General features: G+C 45.1%; 2 protein-coding genes across 6 annotated transcripts in view; both read left to right on the forward strand.

The window, feature by feature from the left end:
- TRIM2 (tripartite motif containing 2) overlaps window positions 1-26643 on the forward strand; it is a 166493-nt gene that overhangs the window by 20188 nt on the left and 119662 nt on the right. For 2 of the 5 annotated variants that reach the window (XM_053583103.1, XM_053583110.1), the window contains exon 1: window positions 9846-10710. The exons of 2 other annotated variants lie outside the window; for them this stretch is intronic. The gene's annotated coding sequence lies outside the window, so the exon portion shown is untranslated. Of the gene's footprint in view, window positions 1-9845; window positions 10711-26643 lie in introns of those variants that run through there. One more of the 5 variants, XM_053583136.1, reaches the window with a different exon arrangement.
- Window positions 4700-5055, forward strand: LOC128580799 (60S ribosomal protein L37). Its single transcript, XM_053583157.1, has one exon. It carries the CDS (start codon window positions 4722-4724, stop codon window positions 5013-5015), a length of 294 nt encoding a protein of 97 aa, XP_053439132.1. The 5' UTR covers window positions 4700-4721; the 3' UTR covers window positions 5016-5055.

The following is a 26643-nucleotide window of genomic DNA, read 5'->3' on the forward strand; positions in this document are numbered from 1 at the left end:
GCAAATTCTCTTCAAGTTCCCCAAAGAAAAATGTATGAAGAGCATGAATAAGTAAGTTAGAGGAAATACTAATGGTTAATGATCATATGTAAAACATCTCATATCATTAATAATCCCATAAATCTAAAATTAAGTAATGAGTTAGTATTTCTCCCTATCAAATTAGCAAAATTTTAAAGTAATACTGCTGGTGAATGTATGTATCTCAATCTTATACATTGCTGATGGGAATGTAAATTGTCACAATCTTTGGCAATTTTGTAAAATTTTGTTCTCTTGGCTGGCCACAGTAGCTCATACCTGTAATCCTAGCACTCTGAAGGTGAGGCAGGTGGATTGCTTGAGCTCTTGACCAGCCTGAGCAAGAGTGAGGCCCCATCTCTACTAAAGTCAGAAAAACTAGTTGGACATTGTGATGGGCACCTGTACTCTCAGCTACTCAGGAGGCTGAGGGAAGAGGATTGCTCAAGCCCAAGATTTTGAGGTTTCTATGAGCTATGATACCACAACATTCTACCTAGGGTGATAAGGAAGGAAGGAAGGAGGGAGGGAGGGAGGGAGGGAGGGAAGGGAGGGTGGGAGGGAGGGAGGGAGGGAAGGAAGGAAGGAAGGAAGGAAGGAAGGAAGGAAGGAAGGAAGGAAGGAAGGAAGGAAGGAAGGAAGGAAGGAAAGTTTTACTCTCTTAAAGGCCCTAGAAATGTTAATATATCATGATTTCTTTTTTTTTTTTTTTTTTTTTTTTGTAGAGACAGAGTCTCACTGTACCGCCCTCGGTAGAGTGCCGTGGCGTCACACTGCTCACAGCAACCTCTAACTCTTGGGCTTACGCGATTCTCCTGCCTCAGCCTCCCGAGTAGCTGGGACTACAGGCGCCCGCCACAATGCCCGGCTATTTTTTTGTTGCAGTTTGGCCGGGGCTGGGTTTGAACCCGCCACCCTCGGCATATGGGGCCGGCGCCCTACTCACTGAGCCACAGGCGCCACCCAATATATCATGATTTCTTAATTCCACTTAATAGGAATTTATTCTTAGAATCAGAAATGTGGACAAATATTTGTGTTTAGCAATTTCATTGAAGTTTTATCTGTAATAATTAGAAATTTGGAAACAGGCTCGGCACCTGTGGATCAAGCGGCTAAGGCGCCAGCCACATACACCTAAACGGGCAGATTCGAACCCAGCCCAGGCCCGCCAAACAACGATGGCTGCAACCAAAAAATAGCCAGGCATTGTGGCAGGGCCTACAGTCCCAGCTACTTGGGAGGTGGAGGCAGGAGACTGGCTTGAGCCCAGGAGTTGGAGGTTGCTATGAGCTGTGATGCCACAGCGCTCTACCCAGGGTAACAGCCTGAGGCTCTGTCTCAAAAAAAAAAAGAAAGAAATTTGGAAACAATCTAATTGTGAACACTATGGAAATTGTATAAATGATATATCAATGAAGGAACTATTATTCAACTATTTTAAAATGTGTTTTCAAATAATTTTACTGATTATAAAATGTTTATTGTATTTTTAAAAGCAGGTTTGAAAATTATATATATAGTAAAAGTATGCACAAGAAAAAAATAGAGAGTATAAATGGTAATGTTATTTACTCAGTTGCAGATACTGGTTAAGCATATTGTATTTCTGGCCATGGTATTTATCTATAGATGATTTTTATTTTATTCTTTGTACTTTCCTGAGTTTTCCAAACTTTCCAAGGTATTTTATTGCTTTCCTTCCTTAAGCATAGATTTTAATAAATTCTTTCCATCTTTTAGGGCCCAAGGCAAGTCTACCTCTTCCATAAAGTCTTTCCTGCAATTCAGGAAGTAATCACTTACTCTTCTGTAACGCTTTCAGGTTTATCTGATCATAAATGGTCATATGAGTGGCTATAATTCAAGGATTGTGGTATAGAGCTCCTAAATCTCTAGGCAAAAGTTTAGTTCTCCCTCACTACCTTTTTCATGCTGCCTTTTCTACTACTCAAAGAAAGAGGGGGCAGTGATTTCTTCTTTCTTTGATTTCTCAAAACAGTTATGCCTCTTTTATGGAGAGTAAGGCACCCTCCTTTATTTCGGATTATTGGTGGCTATACTTGTCTTGATCTCTTCATTCTGCTATTTCATATAGTTAATTGTGTGTGTTTGTCTTAACCCTAGCCCCATTAGTCATCTAGTTCATTATCATACAAAAGAAATGTTTCTCTTTGTGCCCAGGGTGGTGTCTTGCATAGAGTATGTGCTTATTAAATATTGGTTGAATTTATGATGTAAATCAGGCTCTTTTTAGTTATTTCAAACAGATATCCTTCAGTTAGTCCAGAATCCAAAATTATAGATTACGATACATGTACGGGAGCAAATAAGCAGGATTAAAAGCAGCCTACAAAGAATAAGCAGACCCACATCATTGAACAATGCCAGTTATGAAGCCTAATCCACCAGAAAAATCTAGCAGGACATGAATTCACCTTAGACTTGTGATGCCCAAAATAATACTATTCAGCTCCTCTCTGGGTCCTGAGAACTATACCTGGGTGGCCCTATCTTCTTTCGCCATTTCACACAGTCCTAAAAGTTAATTCCCCCCAAAATTCCATCCTTCTGGTCATAAATTTAACACCATAGGTCTGCTTTGACACCCAATTTCTTTTTTTTTTTTTCCTTTCTTTTTCTTTTTGAGACAGAGGCTCACTATGTTGCCCTTGGTAGAGTGCTGTGGCGTCACAGCTCACAGCAACCTCAAACTCTTGGGCTTAAGTGATTCTCTTGCTTTAGTCTCCCGAGCAGCTGGGACTATAGGTGCCCACCACAATGCTTGGCTATTTTTTGGTTGCAGTTGTCATTGTTGTTTAGCAGGCCCAGGCTGGGCTTGAACCCGCCAGCTTCAGTGTATGTGGCCGGTGCCCTACCCACTGAGTTACGAACACCAAGCCTTGACACCCAGTTTCAAGGTTTCATCCTCCAAATGTGGCTATTGAGAGTAAAGTTTTAAATCAAGGACTGCAGAAATATTGTTTTAGAGTAAAAAATAAAATTAGAACATAAGATTCAATTTTGTTTAATATGCATTTATAGTGCTCCTTGTTTTTGCAAAGCCTTGTTTTGGGCACTAAGGATGAGCTAAACATTAAATAGGACATAGATTTCATCCATAAGGTCCCATGTGGCCATGGGATACGAAGGGTGGAGCAGTGTCAGAGAGGTCTACAGACAGGATGGCCATTGCCTGGGCACTGCCAAGGTTCTGGCCCAAGAGTTTGAGATTGCTGTGAACTATGATGCCATGGCACTCTGCCAAGAGCCACAAAGTGAGATTCTGTCTCTAAATAAAATAAATAAATAAATAAATATAAAAAGTAAATTTTAAAAAATGGGCAAAGGGGGTGGCACCTGTGGCTCAGTGGGTAGGGCGCCGACCCCATATACTGAGGGTGGCAGGATCAAACGCACCCCGGCCAAACTGCAACAACAACAACAACAAAAAAAATAGCCGGGCGTTGTGGCAGGTGCCTGTGGTCCCAGCTGCTCCGGAGGCTGAGGCAGGAGAATTGCCTAAGTCCGGAGTTGGAGGTTGCTGTGAGCTGAGACTCCAGAGCACTCTACCGAGGGTGATAAAGTGAGACTCTGTCTCTACCAAAAAAAAAAAAAAAAAATGGGCAAAGGATTTCAATAGGTATTTCTACAAAGAAGATACACCAATGTTTAATAAGCACATGGAAAGCTATTTATTTGTCCTTAGGAAAGTGCAAAGCAAATCCACAATGAAATGCCTCATATGCCTAAAAATTGAAACCCTCATATATTGCTTCTGATAGTATAGAATGATGTAACTGCTTTGGAAAACAGTCTGGCAGTTCCTCAAAATGTTAAATATAGAATTATTGTATGATCCAGTAATTCTACTCCTAGGGATATGCCCAAGAGAAATGAAATACACTTTCACTCAAAACTTGTTTACAAATGTTCATAGCAGCATTATTCATACTAGCCCCCAAAGGGAAACAATCCAAATGATTAATGAGAAACAGATGGACAAGGTGTGGAGTATTCATACAATGTAATATTATTTGGCAATAAAAAGTAATGAAGTCAGGCAGTGCCTGTGGCTCAGTGAGTAGGGCGCCAGCCCCATATACCGAGGGTGGTGGGTTCGAACCTTGCCCCGGCCAAACTGCAACAAAAAATATCTGGGCATTGTGGCAGGTGCCTGTAGTTCCAGCTACTCGGGAGGCTGAGGCAAGAGAATCACCTAAGCCCAGGAATTGGAGGTTGCTGTGAGTTGTGACAGCATAGCACTCTACTGAGGGTGACAAAGTGAGACTGTCTCTAAAAAAAAAAAGTAATGAAGTCAGCTTAGTGCCTGTAGCTCAGTGGCTAGGGTGCCAGCCATATACACCAGAGCTGGCAGGTTCTAATCCAGCGTGGGCCTGCCAAGCAAAAATGACAACTACAAAAAAAAAAAAAAATAGCCAGGCATTGTGGCGGACACCTGTAGTCCCAGCTACTTGGGAGGCTGAGACAAGAGAATCACTGAAGCCCCAAGAGTTTGAGGTTGCTGCAAGCTGTGATGCCACGGAACTCTGTCTCAAAAAAAAAAAAGTACTAAAGTATCGACTGATACATGCTTGGATACATGATACATGGATAAACTTTGGAAAAATTTTGCTAAGTGAAAGAAAGTAGACACAAAAAGCCACAGATATCTCTTTGGTCTCGGCCACAGACGCGCCATGACGAAGGGAACGTCATCGTTTGGAAAGCGTCGGAATAAGACGCATACGTTGTGCCGCCGCTGTGGCTCTAAGGCCTACCACCTACAAAAGTCCACCTGTGGCAAATGTGGCTATCCTGCTAAGCGCAAGAGAAAGTATAACTGGAGTGCCAAGGCTAAAAGAAGAAATACCACTGGGACTGGTCGGATGAGGCACCTAAAAATTGTGTACCGCAGATTCAGGCATGGATTCCGTGAAGGAACAACGCCTAAACCCAAGAGGGCAGCTGTTGCAGCATCCAGTTCATCTTAAGAATTTCAACAATTAGTCATGCAATAAATGTTTTGGTTTTTAAAAGTCAAAAAAAAAAAAAAAGCCACAGATATTATATGACTTCATTTATATGAAATGTCCAGAATAGGCAAATCCATAGAGACAGAAAGCAGATTCAAATCCAGAAAGTAGATTCATATCCTTCGAATTCCTGAACTTAGTTTAGTGGTTGTTGGGGGCTGTGGGGAGGGGAGTATGGGGAATGACCAGAGCGCACCAGGCTTCTTTTGGGGAGATGCAACGTTCTGGAATTGGGTAGTGGTGGTGGTGGTGGTTGTACAAATGTACTAAACATCACTGAGAACTGTACACTTTAAATGAATGAATTTTGTAGTATATAAACTATATCTCAATAAAACTGTTATTTAAAAAAAGTATAGTAAGTAGCTCAGAAAGACTCCGAGAGATGAGGTTTTTAGGCAGCACAGCTGAGAACAACATCTAAATTATACCTCTAGATGGTTCCCAAATGAGCTTTAGTACTATTCCTCTGGGCAAGACACCACAGATCCTCTGTATAGGATGTCAGTGGGTGTCCTCTACAACCCTGTGTCTCATAGCCCTCTAAGAGCTATGACCTCATAGAATGTAGCTTCTTTGTTTTTTATCCATATTGAGATCTAGGGCCTATGCCATTCAATTGCTGGAGCTTATGTGACATTGTCAAGCTTTAATTGCAAGTGAGGCTGAGAAACTGCAGGTTGTTACATAGGAGGCTAAACTCAGATGTGGCAAAGGTCCACTCTATCCTATTCCTTCAATAAATTTGCTTGGACAATGGCTTTAAAGTTATAAATGTGTTTGGCCCTTTCAAGTCCATTTGGCCCAATGACTATCCAATTGCCAAAGACAATGGATAATTTCTAGCTTCATTTGACCTAACCTTTTAAGCATTTGACAATGTTAATCACTCCTTTATTTTTCAAATTAAAATAATGGATTTTTAAAAATTCTTTTATTTATTTATTTTTGCAGTTTTTGGCTAAGGCCAGGTTTGAACCCACCACCTCTGGTATATGGGGCTGGCGCCCTACTCCTTGAGCCATCGGTGCCACCCCAAAATAATGGATCTTTTAAATATTTGATCCCAATAGAATCCCTATATATTATGCGTGAATATAGTGTCAATGAACACTTATTATTATTTATTTAGAGACAGGGTCTTGCTCTGTCACCCATGCTAGATCATATGTGTGGTGGTGATATCATATCTCACTGGACCTTCAAATTCCTGAGCTTAGGCAATCTTCCTTCCTCAGCCTCCAAGTAGCTGGGACTATAGGTGTGCACCACTAAGCCTGGTTTATTTTTAAATTTGTTCATTGAGAGCGGCGCCTGTGGCTCAGTTGGTAAGGCACCAGCCCCATATACCGAGGGTGGCGGGTTCAAACCCAGCCCCGGCTGAATTGCAACCAAAAAAGTAGCCGGGCGTTGTGGCGGGCGCCTGTAGTCCCAGCTACTCGGGAGGCTAAAGCAGGAGAATCGCTTAAGCCCAGGAGCTGGAGGTTGCTGTGAGCTGTGTGAGGCCACGGCACTCTACCCAGGGCCATAAAGTGAGACTCTGTCTCTACAAAAAAAAAAAAAAAAATTAAATTTGTTCATAGAGATGGGTGTCTCATTATATTGCTCAGGCTGGTCTTGAACTCCTGGTCTCAAGCATTCCTCCCACACTGGCCTCCCAAAGTGCTGGGATTACGGTCATGAGCCATTGAGCCAGGCCAAAAACTCCTTTGTTAAACATTTCTCTTCCATGTTTGTAGGTCATGCCTCTTATACCTTTCTAATTATTTTTCTCCCAGTTTCCATTCAGAGCTGCCTCTTTGTCCAGTTCTGCTCTTATAATTCAGTTCACAGTGTGAAGGTTATGAGTTGAATTGTGTCCCCTCTCCCTGAAAAGCATACATTGAAGCCCAAACTCCCAGTACCCCACACTGAAATAGGGTAATTTCCAAATAAGAGATAAAAAGAGGGGAAAATAGGGTGGCACCTGTGGTTCAAGGAGTAGGGCACCGACCCTATATGCCTACCGAGGGTGGTGGGTTCAAACCCAGCCTTGGCCAAAAAACTGCCAAAAGAAAAAAAAAAAAGAGGGGCAGATGTAATCAGTTCAGATGAGATCATGCTGGAGTAGGTTGGGCCCTGATTCAATATGATGGGTGTCCTTATGGAAAGGTGGAATTTGGACACACACAAACGCGGGGAGAGCACCATGTGAAGATTAGAGGTAGCTCCTGCGATAAAAGGAATTATTAGAACTTGGGAGAGAGTCCCAGAACAGATCCTTCTGATAAGAGAGAGAAGTGTTTTAGGCAGGGACAGGGAAATGGGGTCTGGAGAAGGAGGGTCAGGAGAGGAGGTTGGGCACAGGCAACAGGCCTGGAAGATCCCCAGTAGGAAGTTTCATAACCACCACAGAGTGCCTATGTGACCTATGAAGCCATTAGTCAATGGCTCTTGCTGAGTAGGCCATACCAGGAAGAAAGACCCCCGGGAGACTGGGTGAAGAAGCCTGCTGCTGTGAACAGAGAGCCAATAACCATGGGCCATCTTAACTTGAAAGCACCAACCAGATTGTGCTACCCAATCAGGAGAACACTTAAGGCTTAGAAACCTCTAGACCAGCCGTTCTCAACTTGTGGGTCGGGACCCCTTTGACTGTAGTAAAGGTTCACAGCATTAGAAAGGTTGAGAACCACTGCCCTACACAAAGAGGCAAAAGCAGCAATCTGCTCAAGAACCCCTCTGCTATACCAAAGGTTTTGCTTTCTTCTTTCCTTTCTTCTCAATAAATTCTCTTGCTTTTGCTTACTTTCGGTCCATGAATTCATTCTTTGATACCCAAGACCAAGGACCCCGTGGCAAAGTTCTGGCATCACTTCTATGTGGCCTTCAGAGAGAGCCTGGCCCTCCCAACACACTGATCTAGCCTCCAGAACGGTGAGGCAAGAAATTTTTGTTGTCTAAGCCACTCAGTTAGTAGTACTTTGTGCAAATGTATTGATTGATCATCAAGCCCCAAATACCTTACAAATCCATGTAGCAGTATGGTCTGCTGGGACACGTGCATTTGTATATCCCATAGAAATTGCAAACTGTTCACGTAAAAGGAAGAAGCTGAGGCAAAATTAATGTAAGTAGATTGCTTATTTGAGACAAGCTCGAGGATTGCAACCTAGAAGCATAGATTCAAGTTGCCCTGAATGTACAGTTTGATTAGCAAAGCTTGCAAGTAGGTTTTGTTGGTTTTTTGAGACAGAGTCTATGTCGCCCATGGTAGAGTGCTATGTCGTCACAGCTCACAGCAACCTCAAACTCTTGGACTTAAGTGATTCTTTTGCTTCGGCCTCCCAAGGAGTTGGGAGTACAGGCGCCCACTACAACACCCAGCTATTTTTTTGGGGGGGGGGGTTGTCGTTGTCATTGTTGTTTTAGCTGGCCAGGGCTGGATTTGAACCCGCCAGCCTCCGTGCGTGTGGCTGGCACTGTAACCACTGACCTATGGGCACTGAGCCTACAAATAGGTTTTTAAAGGAAAAGAAGGGTCAGTTTCTAAGTTGTTTACTGAAAATTTACATTAAAATGATATAAACATTGTACTTTGTATCACAAATTCCAGGAAAATAAAGATAAATGGGTGTGACAGATAGTCAAGAACTAGATGACTTTAAATAATTGCCCCCAGGCATGGGTTGGGGAAGGTGCCTGACTGATGTAGCTGTCTCTGGCTCTCTGGGTCTGATAAATTTTGCATACCTCACATAGCTCTGACTGCTCTGAGCTTTTTTTTTTTCTCTCAAAACTTAGCTTGGCTAAATTCAATTCATCCTTTCTTTGCATCACACTTGCTTCTCCCCTTTGGTTTTTCTCCCTTGTTGAATGGCACTCTATCTACCCTGTGGCTCACGTCAGAAACCTGGCTCCACTCCCTGTAATCTTTCCTTCCATCGGACCCTGAACTCTATTCCCTTTCTAGTTGGGCCTCCTTTCTTGTGCTTCCCACAATAATCTTCCTGATGTGCAAATTTAATCAGGCCACTTGCCGAATTAAAATCCTTCAAAGGGTCCCTATAGTTTCCAGACAAAGGTCAAATCCCCTAGATTAGCAGACAAGCCCCTCATCTTCTGACTCTTTGCCACCCTCCCTGACCAATAACCATAGCGCTTCCTGCAGCCAATCACATGTTCACCTCTGGCCCTACTCTGTTATTACACTATGTCTGCTCTGTCTTCAAAATTCAAATGGGGCCTCCTCTGTGAAGCCTTCCTTAATTTTCTGACATGATTCAAAACTTGCCTCTATGTCCCTATAATGTTTGGACATACATTTCTCTCTTAGTAATTTTACAATGTTCTGAAATTGTAGGTCTCCTACCACCAGAGAGTGTAAAACATTTTATTTTATTTATTTATTGTGTGTGTGTGTGTGTGTGTGTGTGTGTGTGTGTGTGTGTGTGGTTTTTGGCCGAGGCTGGGTTTGAACCTGCCACCTCTATATGGGACCGGCATCCTACCCCTTTGAGCCACAGGTGCTGCCCTAAAACATTTTAGAGACACGGCTTTCTCCACCCTTCCATTCTCAGCCTGGTGCCTGGCACGCTGGAGGCACTTATAAGGGAGGGAGGGAGGGAAGGGAGATCCCCTATCTCAATTTATCTTACAGACTAAAATATAAGACCCAGGGAGACAGTAATGTTATTTTCAGTGCTGATTTTTTTTTTAAGACAACCATGAAACCAAGTTTATTGAGAAAGAGAAAGATAGGTTTACAGAGTAAGAGCAAGACAGGCTTATAGAGCAAGATGCGTTTGCCATAATCATAGTTGATTCATTTGTTAGAATTTACTTAAAGGAAACGCAGAGATTTTTCTTTTCCTTCTCTCATATTCCAGGAGCTGTTCCTGCTTAACAACCCAATGTCTCATAATGGAGGCTGGGCTTTTTCAGCTCTCTCATCCTCTACAAAGTAAAATCCCTCCCCCTGAAGGGACAGTGTCCGCGTTTGTGTTTACAGGGCTCAGGAGGAGGACGCGTTTTCAGAGTGGACCTGAAACCGAGCCAACCCCCTTCTCCGGCCCCCCTGTGTTGCGATTGGCCCATCCCGGAGTCTGGCTGCTAGCGCCTTTTTAGTCACCGCACAGGGAAATCTTTCTGCAATTAGGCACCAACTTGCCCGTTTGTTCTCATGCTGTTTGTGTGGGGATTAGCCGTCGTGCCGGGGCTGGGAATGCAGCGAGGGCTGGTCGACATATAATCCAGGATTTGACTCTGCTTCGCTGGTTATGGAAAGCAGATGTCTCCCTGCTCTGGAACTGAGCACAGAATGGATATGACCAGCCAGGGGGCCTTCTGGAACCGGCGACCCGAAGTGAAGGCCCCTCAGAATCCAGCCAGGAGGCAGACTTTGTTCCTCTTAACTGTTTTTACTACTTGAATCAATCGCTCGGTAAAGCAGTTTCACCTTCAGATAACATCTGGCCGCAGGAGCGCGGCTGCGAGGGAGGAGAAAGGAGGCGGAGAGCAGCGGGCGCCAAGGCCCGGGTCGCCCGCCCGCTGCCCGATGTCGTGAGCGAGCAACCGGCGGCCCTGGCTGCGGGCGCGGCGAGGCCGGAGGCGGGGTGGCCGGCCGGCCCCTCCCGAGCGCGCGTCTGCTCCGCGAGGACCGCACCGTCTCGCAGTAAGTCGTGGTCGGGTCTGCGGCGCGGGGGCTGCCGCCGGGAACCCGCCTCTCCGGCCGGGTCCTGGCGGACTGAGGTGTGCGGGAGGCCTGCCCAGGAGCCATTTCCGGCTCTCGGCCTCGAAGTTTGGACGCCTGCCCGGGCCCGCGCGGGGGCAGCCGCCGGCCGGGCTGCGACGGGGCTGAGCCTGCACTTTGCGTGGCCCCCAGGCCCGGCCGGCGGGGGCGGGACCGGCCTCACGCGGACCCGCGGATCGCTGCGGTGCCCAACGCACGCGGGAAGCTTGCCTATAAGTCATTATGCATCGAGAAAAAAAATAAAAACGATATTCTGCGGCCTTAAAGCCCTAGTGTAATAAATTTGAAAAAATGAGCTTCCTCCTTTTTTTCTTTCTAGTTGATTTTCTTTTTAAATTTGTTCTTTTTCCTAAAACTAATTTTCTTCTTCTCTGCCCAAGTTCATATGACAGTTCTGGCTTTGCGGATAGAGATGTTGACTGTTGAGGGTTTACTGGGCTCTTTTTGGTTGATGGTATTTGCTGTGGAAATACTTGCCCGGTGTTGAAAACTGCTTGCTAAAACGGTGGGAGTGGGTGGAAGGTTTGTCTCAGGGAATGCCCTGTTAGATCCAAAGCATTCTGTGATCCCCACCCGTAGAGCAACTGAGTTCTTCTTCTACACTCCTTCACTCCTACACTCCATGCCCCCACTCTCTCACCCCGTGAAATCGCCAGCTTTAACTTGGGGCACAGAGATTTCCATTAAAATAACTTTAGAGCGCTCAGAATTCCAGACATCCAAAGATTAGGTTAGCGTAAGGTATGAGAGGTTTTTCTTGTATCAGTATTTCAGCCTATTTTCTTCTAAACATGGAGATCAAATTTTACATCAGCATTTTTGGTCTATAGTTACAACCTTGCTGCTGACAGCTTATATTCTGGGTTTCTTTACTAGGGAGTGGAAGGAGGTGTTGTGTTCTATCTGTTGGCTCCCAACTCTGCCTGACCTTTCTTCTCAGATTTCCACTTGATTTCGTCCTGGGCAGAACTTGTACCTGGCCTTCAGCTCAAAGAAACGTAAGAGCAAGAGTGATTCAGAACATCAACCTTAACCAAAGACTAGAGTATTTGATTAAATTCTTTGTGACACACATTACATTTACTTCTCCTTCAACGTTAGGATCATAAAACAATTAAAGATCGGGCGGTGCCTGTGGCTCAGAGGAGTAGGGCACTGGCCCCATATGCCGGAGGTGGTGGGTTCAAACCCAGCCCTGGCCAAAAACTGCAAAAAACAAACAAACAAACAATTAAAGATCAATAAAAAAAGAAACACTCCTCCTTCCTGCCTTAGGGTAAATTTGGATTTGGTTGATATGGGCTGTCTACACTGCCCACGTGAGATAATCTGGTCGTGTTCTGGCTGGATAGAGAACAGTTAACGCCAGATCTCACCCGCCTTCACATTAACACATTCTTTTCCTAGCAGCCTCCCTTTTCTTTCTACTCTTTTTTTTTGGAGACAGTTTCACTTTGTTGGTAAAGTGATATGGTGTCATAGCTCACAGCAACCTCAAACTCTTGGGCTCAAGTGACCATCTTGCCTCTGCCTCCAGAGTAGCTGGGACTACACAGGCGCACCCCCCCCACACACAAAACGCCCAGCTATTTTTAGAGGCAGGGTTTCCTTCTTTCTTAGGTTGGTCTTGAACTCCTCAGCTTAAGCAATCCACCTGTCTCGGCCTCTCAGAGTGTCTGGCCTTCTTTCTACCCTTTTTGATATGATCCCATTTGGGTACCTAGTATGACTCTATTGTTATTTGTTTTTGGAAACAGAGTCTCAATTTGTCACCCTCGGTAAAGTGTCATGGCATCATAGCTCACAGCAACCTCAAACTCTTGGGCTCAAGTGATCCTTTTGCCTCAGCCTCCTGAGTAGCAGGGACTCCACGAGCCCACCACAAAGCCTGGCTAGTTTTTCTATTTTTTTATTTAGTAGAGACAGGATCTCACTCTTGTTCAGACTGGCTGCAAACTCCCAAGCTCAGGCAGTCCACCGCCTTGGCCTCCCAGAGTTCTAGGATTACAGGTGTGAGCCACCATACCTGGCTCTAATCCTTTCTTTGGCCTTCCCTTGAACTGAATTCTATTGTTTGAATTTCTATCTATTTAGAAATTTCTATCTATCTAGACTATCTAGACTATTCTATCTATCTAGACTACTATCTATCTATCTAGACTATCTAGACTACTATAGATAGAAATTTCTTTTTTTTTTATAGATAGAAATTTCTATCTAGACTATCTAGAAATTTCTATCTATCTAGACTATTTAGAAAGAGGCTAGACAGTTCCTTTATGGGTCCGGAGTGATCTGTTTCTTTAAGCCTTTTCCAAGCAGCAGTAACTCACTACCTCTCCGAGTACAACTTAGAATCTGGCCTATTCAATGTGGATAACCCAACCTGGTAATACAGCAATGGCCAAGGAAACTGAAAATGATGCCTGAAATCCTGGGGAGATAACATTCTCCAAACTTTCTTCTTTCGCCACTCCACTAAAAATGACACTGCGTGGTTTATACCAAATCCATCTTGGATTATAAATTTACAAAAGACAACATTTTCTTGACTTTATAGATGTTTTTTCTTTTTTTTTTGTAGAGACAGAGTTTCACTTTATTGCCCTCGGTAGAGTGCCGTGGTGTCACACAGCTCACAGCAACCTCCAACTCCTGGGCTTAGGCGATTCTCCTGCCTCAGCCTCCCGAGTAGCTGGGACTACAGGTGCCCGCCACAACGCCCGGCTATTTTTTTGTTGCAGTTTGGCCGGGGCTGGGTTTGAACCCGCCACCCTCAGCATATGGGGCCAGCACCCTACTCACTGAGCCACAGGCGCTGCCCCCGACTTTATAGATGTTAAAAGCTTACACTGGAGGTGCTGATGATGAAGATAGGAACAATGACAGGTTTTTTCCTTTTGAGTTTCCTGAGAAAATACTTTTTGGGATGTCTGTATGAGAATGTTATCTTTAAAAGCCTTGAGGTAGAGGCAGAGGCTGAGGTACTCTGTTGACAGCGTTATTTTTTTATATTCTTTTGTATTACACCTTAATAGTGGCCTGCTAGTTGGCAGGTCTGAAAAAGTCCCTTCAAGTCCTCTGTGAGTTTATTATTTTCTCTGGAAGAAAATGATAGGTCTCTTGATATGGATAGTATTCAGTCTAAGAGTTAAAAGAATTGGCAAGTGCAACTTTTGAGATAAAAAGTAGAGAGGAAATTAAGGGGATTAATTAAATCTCAAGACACTGCACCACCGTTTTCTTTTTTTTTTTTTTCGGCCGGGGCTGGGTTTGAACCCGCCACCTCCGGCATATGGGACCGGCGCCCTACTCCTTGAGCCACAGGCGCCGCCCCTGCACCACCGTTTTCTAACCACTCAACTTTTATGTCATTTTTTGAGGGTTTTGTGGATATTCAGTCTCAGAAAGTAAGCTTTTGTTGATTAATATTTTGTCTCACTAATACTGGTTCATTAGTATTTAAAACTATTATTTTTGCATATCCCGCCTTTGAATCTCATCTTAATCCTTTCCCCAGAATTTTCAATATTGTCCTTTTTCATAATGTATTGTATGTCTAGATGATATTTGTTTATGCAGAAATGCTGGCCCGCAAGATTAGAATGTGTCCTTGAGTGTAACACCACCATATTTGTCACCATCTTTATTAACTTATGATAGTTTAGAAGTGCTCAAATAGAAGCTGTGGATACAGGTTTTGCTTCCATCTTAACTACAGTAAAATGATCAACCTAAGACAGGCTGACTTCTGGAACCAGAAATGAGAGCAGTTTATCCAAATATGCTGGAGGCATTTGGAGTTCTGGGAGGAAATTAGTCTCTTAAATCACTGTCTCCTCAGTGTAAATGTTTTTCAGGTTTCAGAATGTCTGCTGTTTGAGAGAGCCTTTGGTTTAAATGTAGCCATTGATTTAACCTAAAGTACCAAGAGAGGCAGGAAAATTTTGCTCACTTGTTTATTGCCCATTATGTTCAGGATTCAAATTTTAGGACTTTCATTTTGACCTTCAAGGGTGATGACTTTGTGGACCAGGAAGCAAACAAGATGAAAAGTCTCTCAGATTATGATCCTGAAAAGAGAGATCTGATATAAGACCAAAAGTGTGAAAAATTAGAACAAATTTTATTTTAGACCATTCTGCCCAATCAGGTGAAAGAAAGGAAAGATTCTTTTCAAGTTCATACCCTAGTCTACCTGCCAACTACAAGGATTTGTTGAGTAAATATGTTCAAGCCCTTTGCTTTATGATCTGGAAAGTCAGATAGGGCTCAAAAGTCTAGGTCTGGGTAGGACCCTCTTCAGTGGTTCAGCTCCAAACACTTTCTGGGAGAATCAAGAGGGTCCTGTGACCTGAGATTTGCTTTCTTTCTCAGTGAAAGGTGTCTCCTTGCCTCTCAATATGATCTAGATGGAGTGGCATTTGCTACTTATCCCTGACTCCTATTTGGTGTACGGCTCTGTTCCTGTAATGTTTCTTTTTTTTTTTTTTTTTGTAGAGACAGAGTCTCACCCTATGGCCCTCGGTAGAGTGCCGTGGCCTCACACAGCTCACAGCAACCTCCAACTCCTGGGCCTAAGCGATTCTCCTGCCTCAGCCTCCCGAGCAGCTGGGACCACAGGCGCCCGCCACAACGCCCGGCCATTTTTTGGTTGCAGTTCGGCCGAGGCCGGGCTTGAACCCGCCACCCTCGGTATATGGGGCCGGCGCCTTACCGACTGAGCCACAGGCGCCGCCCGAGCCTGGCTATTTTTTTGTTGCAGTTTGGCCGGGGCTGGGTTTGAACCCGCCACCCTCGGTATATGGGGCTGGCGCCCTGCTCACTGAGCCACAGGCGCCGCCCTCCTGTAATGTTTCTTACCCAGCTACCGGGCCGTGCAGCAGTGGCCCTGGGTAATACCAGAAGAACCCATAATAGGAACATTGCTGGAGGGTAAATGGTAGATGTCCCTGAGCTGTGCCTTAATTAAGAGGATGAGATCAGGTCCCCTCTGGAATCGTGAAAATAGCCTCTCAGACTAAATAAACACAGAACTGTCTGTTTTGCTGACTATGTACACTTTATTTAAATTAGAGTTGCACATTTAACAGTGTTATTGAAGACACATTATAAAAACACCAAATAGAGTGAGTTTTCTGGGTCTTTGTTTAAGGATAAAAAAGGCATTAGCCACATTGAATGGGATTTGCATCTTGTTAGCTTGTGAGCTATATAATTGACTAGTGGGCACAATGGAGGGTGCACATCTATCTTTTTAGCTAGGCAGTCTGTTTTAGTTATGATTCTGCCGAGAATTAAAATTGTGAATTAGAAGCATAGGTGGGAGGAAGGAAAGGGCAGGAACTTGCAGGATATTCAAAAGAAGGGCTTGAGGTCAGACATTTTTTGTAATTCGAGATTACAGTACAATTTGATTTAACAGCAGCAAGGGCTATAATCTTGATATTGGTGGGTAAATTATCTCCTTGCATATTTGGGGCAGCTGGCTCTCCTTTATTGTTCAGCATTATGACCTTTAATCGCCGTACTTTGGATTCTGCTTATGGAAGGCAAAATAATTACTATGTTAGTCAAAGAAAGAGATTATATGGGAATTTCTTATGCAATGTAAACGCGTATTTTGGATACCCCTTTATTTAGCATGGCCAATGAGAAGTCACCCACAGAATGTGCATAAAGGGTACCCAAATGGGCTGAAAGCCGTAGCATCAGCTGCTGCTCTCTGTCCTTAAACCTCAACACTCATGTCAGCCATGGATATTCCATCTGATCCTCCCTCCCTCCCTCTTTTCTTCCCTCCCTCCTTTCCCTCCCTCCCTCTCTCTTTCTTTCTTTTTTTTTTTTTTTTTTGTAGAGACAGAGTCTCACTGTACCCCCTCGGGTAGAGTGCCGTGGCGTCACACGGCTCACAGCAACCTCTTAACTCTTGGGCTTACGTGATTCTCTTGCCTCAGCCTCCCGAGCAGCTGGGACTACAGGCGCCCGCCACAATGCCCGGCTATTTTTTGGTTGCAGTTTGGCCGGGGCTGGGTTTGAACCCGCCACCCTCGGCATATAGGGCTGGCGCCCTACTCACTGAGCCACAGGCGCCGCCCTCTTTCTTTTTTTATGGCAGAGTCTTACTCTGTTGCCCTGGGTAGAGAGAGTACCATGGTGTCATAGCTCACAGCAACCTCAAACTCTAAGGATCAAGAGATCCTCCTGCCTCAGACTCCCAAGTAGCAGGAGCTACAGGTGCCCACTACACCACCTGGCTAATTTTTCTATTTTTAGTAGAGATAGGGTCTCACTCTTGCTCAGGCTGGCCTTGAACTCCTGAGCTCAGGCAATCTACCTGCATGGCCTTCCAGAGTGCTAGGATTACAGTTGTGAGCCACCATACCCAGCCTTACCCCTGCTTTCTCTCCTAAGTTTGTTTTGATACAGAGTTTCATTGTGTTGCCTTCGGAAGAGTGCTGTGGCATCACAGCTCGCAGCAACCTGAAACTCTTGGGCTCAAGCAATTCTCTTGCCTTAACCTCCCAAGTAGCTGGGACTACAAGCGCCTGCCACAGTGCCTGGATTTTTTTTTTTTTGTGAGTAGAGCCTCACTATGTCACCCTCGATACAGTGCTGTGGCGTCACAGCTCACAGCAACCTCCAACTCCTGGGCTTAAGCGATTCTCTTGCCTCCCAAGTACCTGGGACTACAGGTGCCTGCCACAATGATGGGCTATTTTTTGGTAGTTGTCATTGTTGTTTGGCAGGCCTGGGCTGGATTCAAACCCGCCAGCTCTGGTATATGTGGCTGGCACCTTAGCTGTTTGAGCTACAGTCACCGAGCCCCTGGATATTTTTGTTGTTGTTGTTGTAGTTGTCATTGTTGTTTAGCAGGCCCTGGCTGGGTTCAAACCTGCCAGCCCCGGTATGTGTGACCGGCACCCTAACCATTGAGCTACAGGTGCCAAGCCTCTCTTCTAAGTTTGAGTCATCCTCATCACCCCATTTTCTTCACGACTCAAACCTTAGCCATATACTCAGTACTCCCTGAGATCTCTAAAATGTAGGTCCTCAGCCACTTGACCCTCCTATGTCAGTGGCCAACAAGAGCAGTCCTCCACCAAGAAAAACTAAGTGTGTCGGGCAGCGCCTGTGGCTCAAAGGAGTAGGGCGCTGGCCCCATATGCTGGAGGTGGTGGGTTCAAACCCAGCCCCGGCCAAAAACTGCAAAAAAAAAGAAAGAAAAACTGTGGCTGGCTAAAACATTACACTCAATCTATAAAATGTCGTGAAGAGTATTCTGAATGTTAGCATCTTGATTGCGGCAGAAAACAAATGACTTGGTATCTTTCGCTTCAGAATCTTAGCCAATAACGAAGCCTGTGATCAAAAACTAAATTTAACAGTTACAGAATGTGGTCTCCAGATTCCTGCCATCATTAAAGAGAATTCTTTTTCACAAAGCTGTTTCCATTTTATGAAAACAATCCTTTGTTCATCTGTTGTGGCATAAGCTCTGTTCAACAAAGGAGACTTAAATGATAAATGCTGTCTTGGGTCCAGGTCACAGGGTAGTCACACAGTTGTGCACAAATTACCAGGTGCAATTTGTTTAAAGCAAGACTGAGCAGAGATTGACTGCAGTATTTTCACTGTTTTCCCCTATTTTCTGCCACCAGGTAGCAATTACCCTTCAGTAACCTTCTTTCCTCCCCCACCCCTAAAGTCTCAATCTAGAAAGTAAAGCACAAAGTAATTGATACCTGAAGGTGAAAACATTCAGAGGTGGCAAACTACCCACCAAACAACATGAACAGATCTGGGAGCCTGGAAGAGGTGAGATTGAGGGTGTGTGGGCCCGCGTAGAGTGCTGCTTTTCTTGTGATGTTTACTCTGACATCTCTGCTTTAGCTATAGAACCCAGACAAGAGGGATGTTTTATTCATTTTTAACACAGAACAGGAGTGAGGGGAGATAGCACATTAAAGCAACCTTTCACCCACAGCTTTGCTTTTCCCCAGAAAAAAAAATACAAATAAAAATAAAAGACGAAAAAAAATCAGGTTTCTCATGGATTTCCTCTGTAAAGATTTTTAGTCCACATATATCATTTTGCTTAAACAAAGGGTCTGAATTGTCAATAAGTATCTATTATAAATCAAATTCATATTACTTTCCAGAAAGCCTTTTTTTTTGTGATTGTCTTACTTTGTCACCCTCGGTGGAGTACCATTCATCATAGCTCACAGCAACCTCAATCTATTGGGCTCAAGTGAGCCTCTTGCCTCAGCCTCCCCAGTAGCTAGGACTACAGGTGCCTGGCTATTTTTAGAGAGGAGGGGGTCTAGCTCTTGCTCAGGCTGGTCTCAAACTGCTGAGCTTGAGTAATCCACTCACCTTGGCCTCCCAGAGTGTTAGGATTACAGCAGATGTGAGCCACCCTGCCCAGCCAAAAAGCCTTTAAACATCAAGAATGTGAACTAATTATTAAAGAATGTGTTTGAAATAGTTAAAGCAGTTTCTGTCATAGAAGGAAGACAGATGTATGGGGGTATGAAATTCTGAATTCCCTCTGCATGGGAGCTGGTTTTCATGTGCGATGTGGTACAGAATATTCTTGGTATCTTCTGGGGCTTATTCTACACAGAATACTCCATGCTGAAACTATGGGTAGATTAGAACTAGATTTCTTTTTCTTTTCTTTTTTTTTTTTTTTTTTGAGACAGAGCCTCAAGCTGTTGCCCTGGGAAGAGGGTCGTGGCATCACAGCTCACAGCAACCTCCAACTCCTGGGCTCAAGTGATTCTCCTGCCTCCGCCTTGCAGGTAGCTGGGACTACAGGCGCCTGCCACAACGCCCGGCTATTTTTTGGTTGCAGCCGTCATTGTTGTTTGGTGGGCTGGGCTGGATTCAAACCCACCAGCTCAGGTGTATGTGACTGGCACCTTAGCCCTTTGAGCCACTGGCGCCGAGCCAGAACTAGATTTCTTTTCCTCTCTTTTTTTTCCTAAGCCATTTCTTTTTCCTTGAGTACCTTGGATAAATGCATTAATGAAGTGTTGCCTGTTTTTTTTTTCTCTATGAGTAGTTTAGTCTTCAGTTTTTGTTACTTAGCCATCCAGCTTGTATCTATTGATGGAAGGTCAGGCAGACCAGAGAGAGGTAGATAAAACATCCAGACCTCCTGCCCATGTCTCAGATCTATCTTCCAGTCCGTAGGGACCCAAGAGCTTTCTGAATTTTACACACGATGATTACTACAGTACTTACGGTCTTGATACTGGAAGTTGGTCTTCAGTAGGTTCTTGGTCTTGGTGACTGGAAGAATGAATTTGAATAAATCCACGGACCACAGATCAGTGGTAAGGATTTATTTACAGAAAAGAATACAGAAACACCAGAGCTCCTGAAAAGCCGTCGGGAGAGAAAAGCCTCCCCCCCGCCCCTCTCTCCCTCTCTGTCTCTCTCCAGGCTCTTTGTCTAGGGGTGTATATAGTTGCATGGGGCCCTCTGTGGTTACATTTAGCCTGTCTGGGACAACATGTCTGGGACATGTTTAGGACATGAATGAATGGCTACAATCCCTTTCAGTCCCACCCCTAGGAAACTTAATGAAATTGACCAGACCTAGGAAATTGGGGTTCCCTGTTCAGCCGTAAGTGCAAGGGGAGGGAAACCAAAGGTGTCTCCCCAGCAGATGTCTGGCCCCTCCGGCTACTGGAGCCTTCTGTGGGGGACTGTGGGGGTCCCCCTGCCTACCCTCCAGCCCACTCGTTCCTCTGCTGGCTGCCACTGCACCAACACCACCAAGGCGGAGGCAGCTGTCCGCCCCCCAGCTTCACAGCTGGCTGGGACCCCACTTGTCCTGTATCAGTCTCAATATGTTTGGAATCAACAACTTAAGAATGATCACTTTTTGTTTCAGTCACAATAATTGGCTAGGGTATAAAGTTTGTGGAACAGATAACCAAAGGTGAAGTAAAAGGAAAATGTTAGCCTCTTTTTTTTTTTTTTTTTGTAGAGACAGAGTCTCACTTTATGGCCTTCAGTAGAGTGCCATGATGTCACAGGACTCACAGCAACCTCTAGCTCTTGGGCTTCCGCGATTCTCCTGCCTCAGCCTCCTGAGCAGCTGGGACTACAGGCGCCCACCACAACGCCCGGCTATTTTTTGGTTGCAGTTCAGCCGGGGCTGGGTTTGAACCCGCCACCCTCGGTATATGGGACCGGCGCCCTACATACTGAGCCACAGGTGCCACCTTACTCTTTTTTTTTTTTTTAAGACAATCTCACTCTGTCACCCATGCTAGAGTGCCATGGGGTCAGCCTAGCTCACGACAATCCAACAATCTCAAAATCTTGGGCTCAAGCGATTCTCCTGCCTCCGCCTCCCAAGTAGCCGGGACTATAGGCTCCTGCCACAATGTCTGGCTATTTTTTTTTTTTTTTTTTGTAGAGACAGAGTCTCACTCTATAGCCCTCAGTAGAGTGCTGTCCCGTCACAGCTCACAGCAACCTCCAGCTCTTGGGCTTAGACAATTTTCTTACCTCAGCCTCCCAAGTAGCTGGGACTATAGGCGCCCGCCACAACACCCGGCTATTTTTTGTTGCAATTTGGCCAGGGCCATGTTTGAACCCACCATCCTCAGTATATGGGCCGGTGCCCTCATTACTGAGCCACGGGTGCCGTACTAATTTTTCTTTTTTAAGTACAGATGGGGTCTTTCTCTTGCTCATGCTGGTCTCAAATTCCTGAGCTCAAGGGATCCTCCTGCCTCAGCCTCCCAGAGGGCTGGGAGTAGGGGTGTAACCACTACCCAGCCCTAATTTAACCTCTTTAAAATAGAAACATTTAACTTTAAAAAAGGTTTAATTTTTTTTTTGAAAGAGTGTCACTTTGTCACCCTTGATAGAGTGCTGTGATGTCATAGCTCACAGCAACCTCAAACTCTTGGGCTCTAGTAATTATCTTGCTTCAGCTGCCCTAGTAGCTGGGACTACAGGTAACAGCCACAACGCCCAGCAATTTTTTTTTTTTTTTATTTTTAAGAGATGGGGTTGTGGGGGTGGGGGAATCTCACTCTGGCTCAGGCTGGTGTCCAGTCAGTGAGCTCAGGCAATCTACTCACCTTGGCCTCCCAGAGTGCTAGGATTACAGGCGTGGGCTATCTCACCTGGTCTTTTTTTTTTAAGACAGATTCATGCTGTTGCCCTAGGTAGAATGCTATGGCCTCAGCCTAGCTCACAGTAACCTCAAACTCCTGGGCTCAGGCTGTCCTCTTGCCTCTGCGTCCCATGTAGCTGAGACTACAGGCACGTGCCATCATTCTTGGCTAAATTTTCTATTTTTTGTAATGCTGTATGCCTGAGGTAGACTGAAATGACAGTCTGCTGTCTTTCAGTAATGAGGATAACCCTGTTGACCCGCCAGGATGTGCTTTGTAGTTTTCTCCATTTCTTCTACCACTCTTATTAGTCATGAAATTTATTGGCAACAGTGACACAAATGCAGAAGAACCAGCTCACTTGGTTCCAGCCCATAATTTCATCAGCGTGCTGGCTTGCTGGCTGAGCTCACCTGGCACTGAGATCATAATAAGGATTTCACTTTACATTTGAGCAAACATTTACCTTTTAAAAATCACTTTCACACGAGTAGTATAATTCTATCCTGTCTTTACAATAACTGGAAAAAGTAACTTTTTTTTTTTTTGTAGAGACAGAGTCTCACTTTATGGCCCTCGGTAGAGTGCCATGGCATCAACCTCCAACTCCTGGGTTTAAGCGATTCTCTTACCTCAGCCTCCCGAGTAGCTGGGACTACAGGCGCCCGCCACAACGCCCAGCTATTTTTTGGTTGCAGCTCAGCTGGGGCCGGGTTTGAACCCGCCACCCTCGGTATAATGGGGCCGGCGCCTTACCAACTGAGCCACAGGCGCCACCCGAAAAAGTAACATTTTTAAAGGTATCCAGACTAAATCCCCAGAAGTCAAATGCCTTTTCCAGTAAAAGGAGAGGTGGGAGTCACATCTAGGACTTCCTCCTCACGAAAACAAATGCTCAGTAATACTTGATTGGATGACATATGATAAAAGATAGAAGAATTGTGAGAGATGCTCTAGAGGAAAAGATTTTTTTTTTTTACTTTTTTTGAGACAGAGTCCCACTACGTTGCCCTTGGTAGAGTGCTATGGCGTCAGAGCTCACAGCAACCTCAAACTCTTGGCCTCAAGCAATTCTCTTGCCTCTGCCTCCCAAGTAGCTGGGACTACAGGCTCCTGCCACAACGCCCAGCTATTTTTTTTGTTGTAGTTGTCATTGTTTGGCAGGCCTGGGCTGGGTTAGAACCCACCAGCTCCAGTGTATGTGTCTGGCGCCCTAGCTGCTGGGCTACAGGTGCTGGGCCTGAGAGGATGTTTTGAGTAAACAAATCTAGGAAGGTATCTGGAAAAGTAGTTTTCCATAGAGATAAGTCACTTAAAATTTAACTCTAGACCCAAGACCATACATGAGAATCCACTAGGGAACTATGGGAACAAGACATAAATGGGGTGTCGATTTATGTAAAACACAGTAAGTACAAGGCTGGTTTAGAGAAGAGAGGAAACCGCAAGCTGAAAAACAGAGATATTGTTATTGGGTAGGAGGGACTGAAGTTAGACTTAAAGAATGTGCAAGACTTAGGTGGAAGACAGAAGGGGGAAGGGCATTATAGGACATTGGGAACACCCCAACCCATATTCCAGGTGAGGATTAGTGGAAAAGATGTGTCTGATTGCAAGAGGGACTGACCAGAGGTCTAGACTGGGAAGTCGCGGGAATTGAGGTTGAATAAGGATACGGGCCGAAGATCAGAAAGCATCTTCAGTGCCTGACCTAGACACACGCACTGCTTCCGTGCTGTACAGGGCGAGCACTGCCAGGAAGAGTCTGTCCTGGGCTCTGTCCTAGCATCCGATGAGGTGTCTTCACATCATCTCCCCTCTATGCTTGTCTCTGTATCCAGATGTTCCCTTTTCATGAGGGTGTCAGTCAGATTAGGGCCCTCCCTAATGGCGTCATTTTACCTTATTTACCTCTGTAAAGACTCATCCTGTACAAACCCAAAAATCTGAACTCTGAAATGCTGCAAAATCTGAAACTTTTTGAGCACTGCCATGACGTTCAAATGAGTTCAGGTTTTTTAGATTTAGATGTTTCAACCAATAAGGATCTGCAAGTATTTCAAAATACGAAAAAAATCTAAAAATCCCCAAACACTTCTAGTGTCGAGTTTCGGTTAAGGGATACTTAATACTTAGCCTGTGTTTCCAAGTAAAGTCACATTCCAACGTATTGGGAGATTTCAACATAATCCTTTTGGAGGGATGGAGACTCAATTCTGTTCACAACAGGCACCTTTAGAGAGGCTTGACCCGCACAGTGAGAGGAAAAAGTTGTCTTAGTAAAGGTGGACAGACAAGAGATTGCAGTATGTTTCAGAGAGAGGGGAGGGGGCTAAAGGCTGGAGATGAGAGATGGAGAAATCAGGCAACATTAGAGGACATTTCAATGGAAGATTTGGTAAGTCTAGAACATAGCAGATCATGGAACATTTCTCCAGGTCCTGACTCCTCTGATCTAGATAACTGACAGTGGGGGCTGCGTGTCTTCAGGGCTTCTGGGCTGGGAGAAGGACCAGTGGTGAGCCCATCCACACCTGTGAGACGAGCTGGCCACAGCAGGAGAAGGAGATCCAGGACTGCCGATGATGAATTTAAAGAGGTGACAGAGTCCAGTGGGGATCTCCACTAGGCCACTGGAAACTAGAACCAGCTATTGTCTCTCGAGGACAGTGTTTTTCAATCTTTCTTATCTCACAACATACTTCAACCTATAATTAAACTTCCCTGGCACACCAAAATTATGTTGATCAAAAAAAGAAAAGAGTGGAAAAAAGAATTTACTTACTGTGCTTTTGAACTTCCTTCAAAAGTAATTTAGGCTTTGGCGCCTGTGGCTCAAGCGGCTAAGGCGCCAGGCACATACACCTGAGCTGGCAGGGAGGTTCAAATCCAGCCTGGGCCCGCCAAGCAACAATGACGATTGCAACCAAAAAGTAGCTGGGTGTTGTGGCAGGCACCTGTAGTCCCAGCTACTTGGGAGGTGGAGGCAGGAGAATCGCTTGAGCCCAGGAGTTGGAGGTTGCTGTGAGCTGTGATGTCACAGCACTCTACCCAGGGTGACAGCTTGAGGCTCTGTCTCAAGAAAAAAAAAAAATTAATGATTTAAAAAATTTTTCATGGCCCATCTAAGATCCTCTCATGGCACACCGGTGTACCACAGCACACAGGTTGAAAATCACTGCTCCAGACATAGACATGGGAGTCAGATGCACTCAGGCAGCTCTCTGTTCCATGAGAGTGGGTGTGGTCTCCATGTGAGTGAATGTAGATGAGCAGTGGCCTGATGTGTTGGCAAATTCTGAGTTAAGAGTGTTGGGTGCCTAATGTGGCCCTACAAGAACCCGTCCCTCACCCCTTCTTTCCTCCTAGAACAAAAAGCCTACCTGGCCCCACCCCAACAGTTCCACCTGAAAGACTCCAGCCTGCAGAACCTTTCAGCAAGCTGTAGGATCTTCCTCCCCTTTCTCCCAGTATAAAAAGAGGCCTCCATGGCTCTGCGCCCTAGTACAGTGGTTATGGCGCCAGCCACATACACCCAGGGTGGCGTGTTCGATCCTGGCCCGGCCCGGGCCAGCTAAACAATGACAACTGCAACAAAAATAGCCGGGCATTGTGGCGGGCTCCTGTAGTCCCAGCTACTTGGGAGGCTGAGGCAAGAGAATCACATAAGCCCAAGAGTTGGAGGTTGCTGTGATGCCATGGCACTCTACCAAGGGCAGCATAGTGAGACTCTGTCTCCAAAAAAAAAAAAAAAGCCTCCCACCTCCCTTGGTGCAGATGCCATCTTTGTCCTCTCCAGGTGGGTCTCTGTCCCTTTTAATAAACCTGGCCTGAACCTGTCCACCCTCAGTCTCTTCTCTGGGCACTGCCTCCCCACCTTTCAAAGAGGATTGCTAAGAATGAGTACATTAAAGAAGTGAAGGAGAAATGGTGAAGTTCTCTACCTGCAAAGCTGAAGAAAACAGTTTCCAATAGAAGTTATGGTGCCAGGAGCCGCAGGAAGGTGGGGGGAAAACAGGCTGAGGGGGGCTGAAGGCAAATGTGTTGGGAGGGGGAACTTTGGTTTCAGCTGGAATGAGGACATTGGCAAGAGAAAGTCCCAAGGAAAGGAAAGAAGGAAAAAGGGCAGTAATCATAGGCTGGCAGGATTGAAAAACGTCTGTATGTGGGGAGAGGAGGGGACATTTATTTGAAAGTCGTGTTTTTTTGAGATATCATTTACATAAGTGAAATTCATCCTTTGTAGTATTCAAGTCTTTTTGACAAATGCATACAGTGTGTAACCACAACCACTGTCAAGATATAAGCAATTACATCGCCCCCCCAAATTCCTTCATGCTGGGGGGCTCTTTTTAGAAAATACCAATGTGTATTTGAAGTCAGAAGGGAAGGAACCCACAGGAAAGGAGGAGATGGGGCAGGGTAAAGAGGAAAGAGGTAGCTGAGGGGGCGAGGCCTGGAGGGGGTAGGGAAGTGGGTGGGCCACTCAGGAGGGGATAATTTTGGTGAAAAGGAACCTTTCCCCCTCCTCCTATGAAGCAGAAGGGAGGATGAATGCCTACATTCAGAGTCTATGATGTATTGGCGGGGTGAGTTCCAAAATCCTGCCAGCAAAACCGTATCCTGCTGAGCAAGGTGTTAAGTGTCATATTTCATAACTTTCACCTCAGAGGTATTATTTCCTGCTGCAATTACTGTCTCCAGAGCT

Source organism: Nycticebus coucang, chromosome 1, assembly GCF_027406575.1.
Source record: "Nycticebus coucang isolate mNycCou1 chromosome 1, mNycCou1.pri, whole genome shotgun sequence".
NCBI classification, from domain to species: Eukaryota; Metazoa; Chordata; class Mammalia; order Primates; family Lorisidae; genus Nycticebus; species Nycticebus coucang.

Coding starts and splice junctions, on each gene's coding strand:
- LOC128580799 (XM_053583157.1), top strand. CDS start 4,722: ATGACGAAGGGAACGTCATCGTTTGGAAAGCGTCGGAATAAGACGCAT.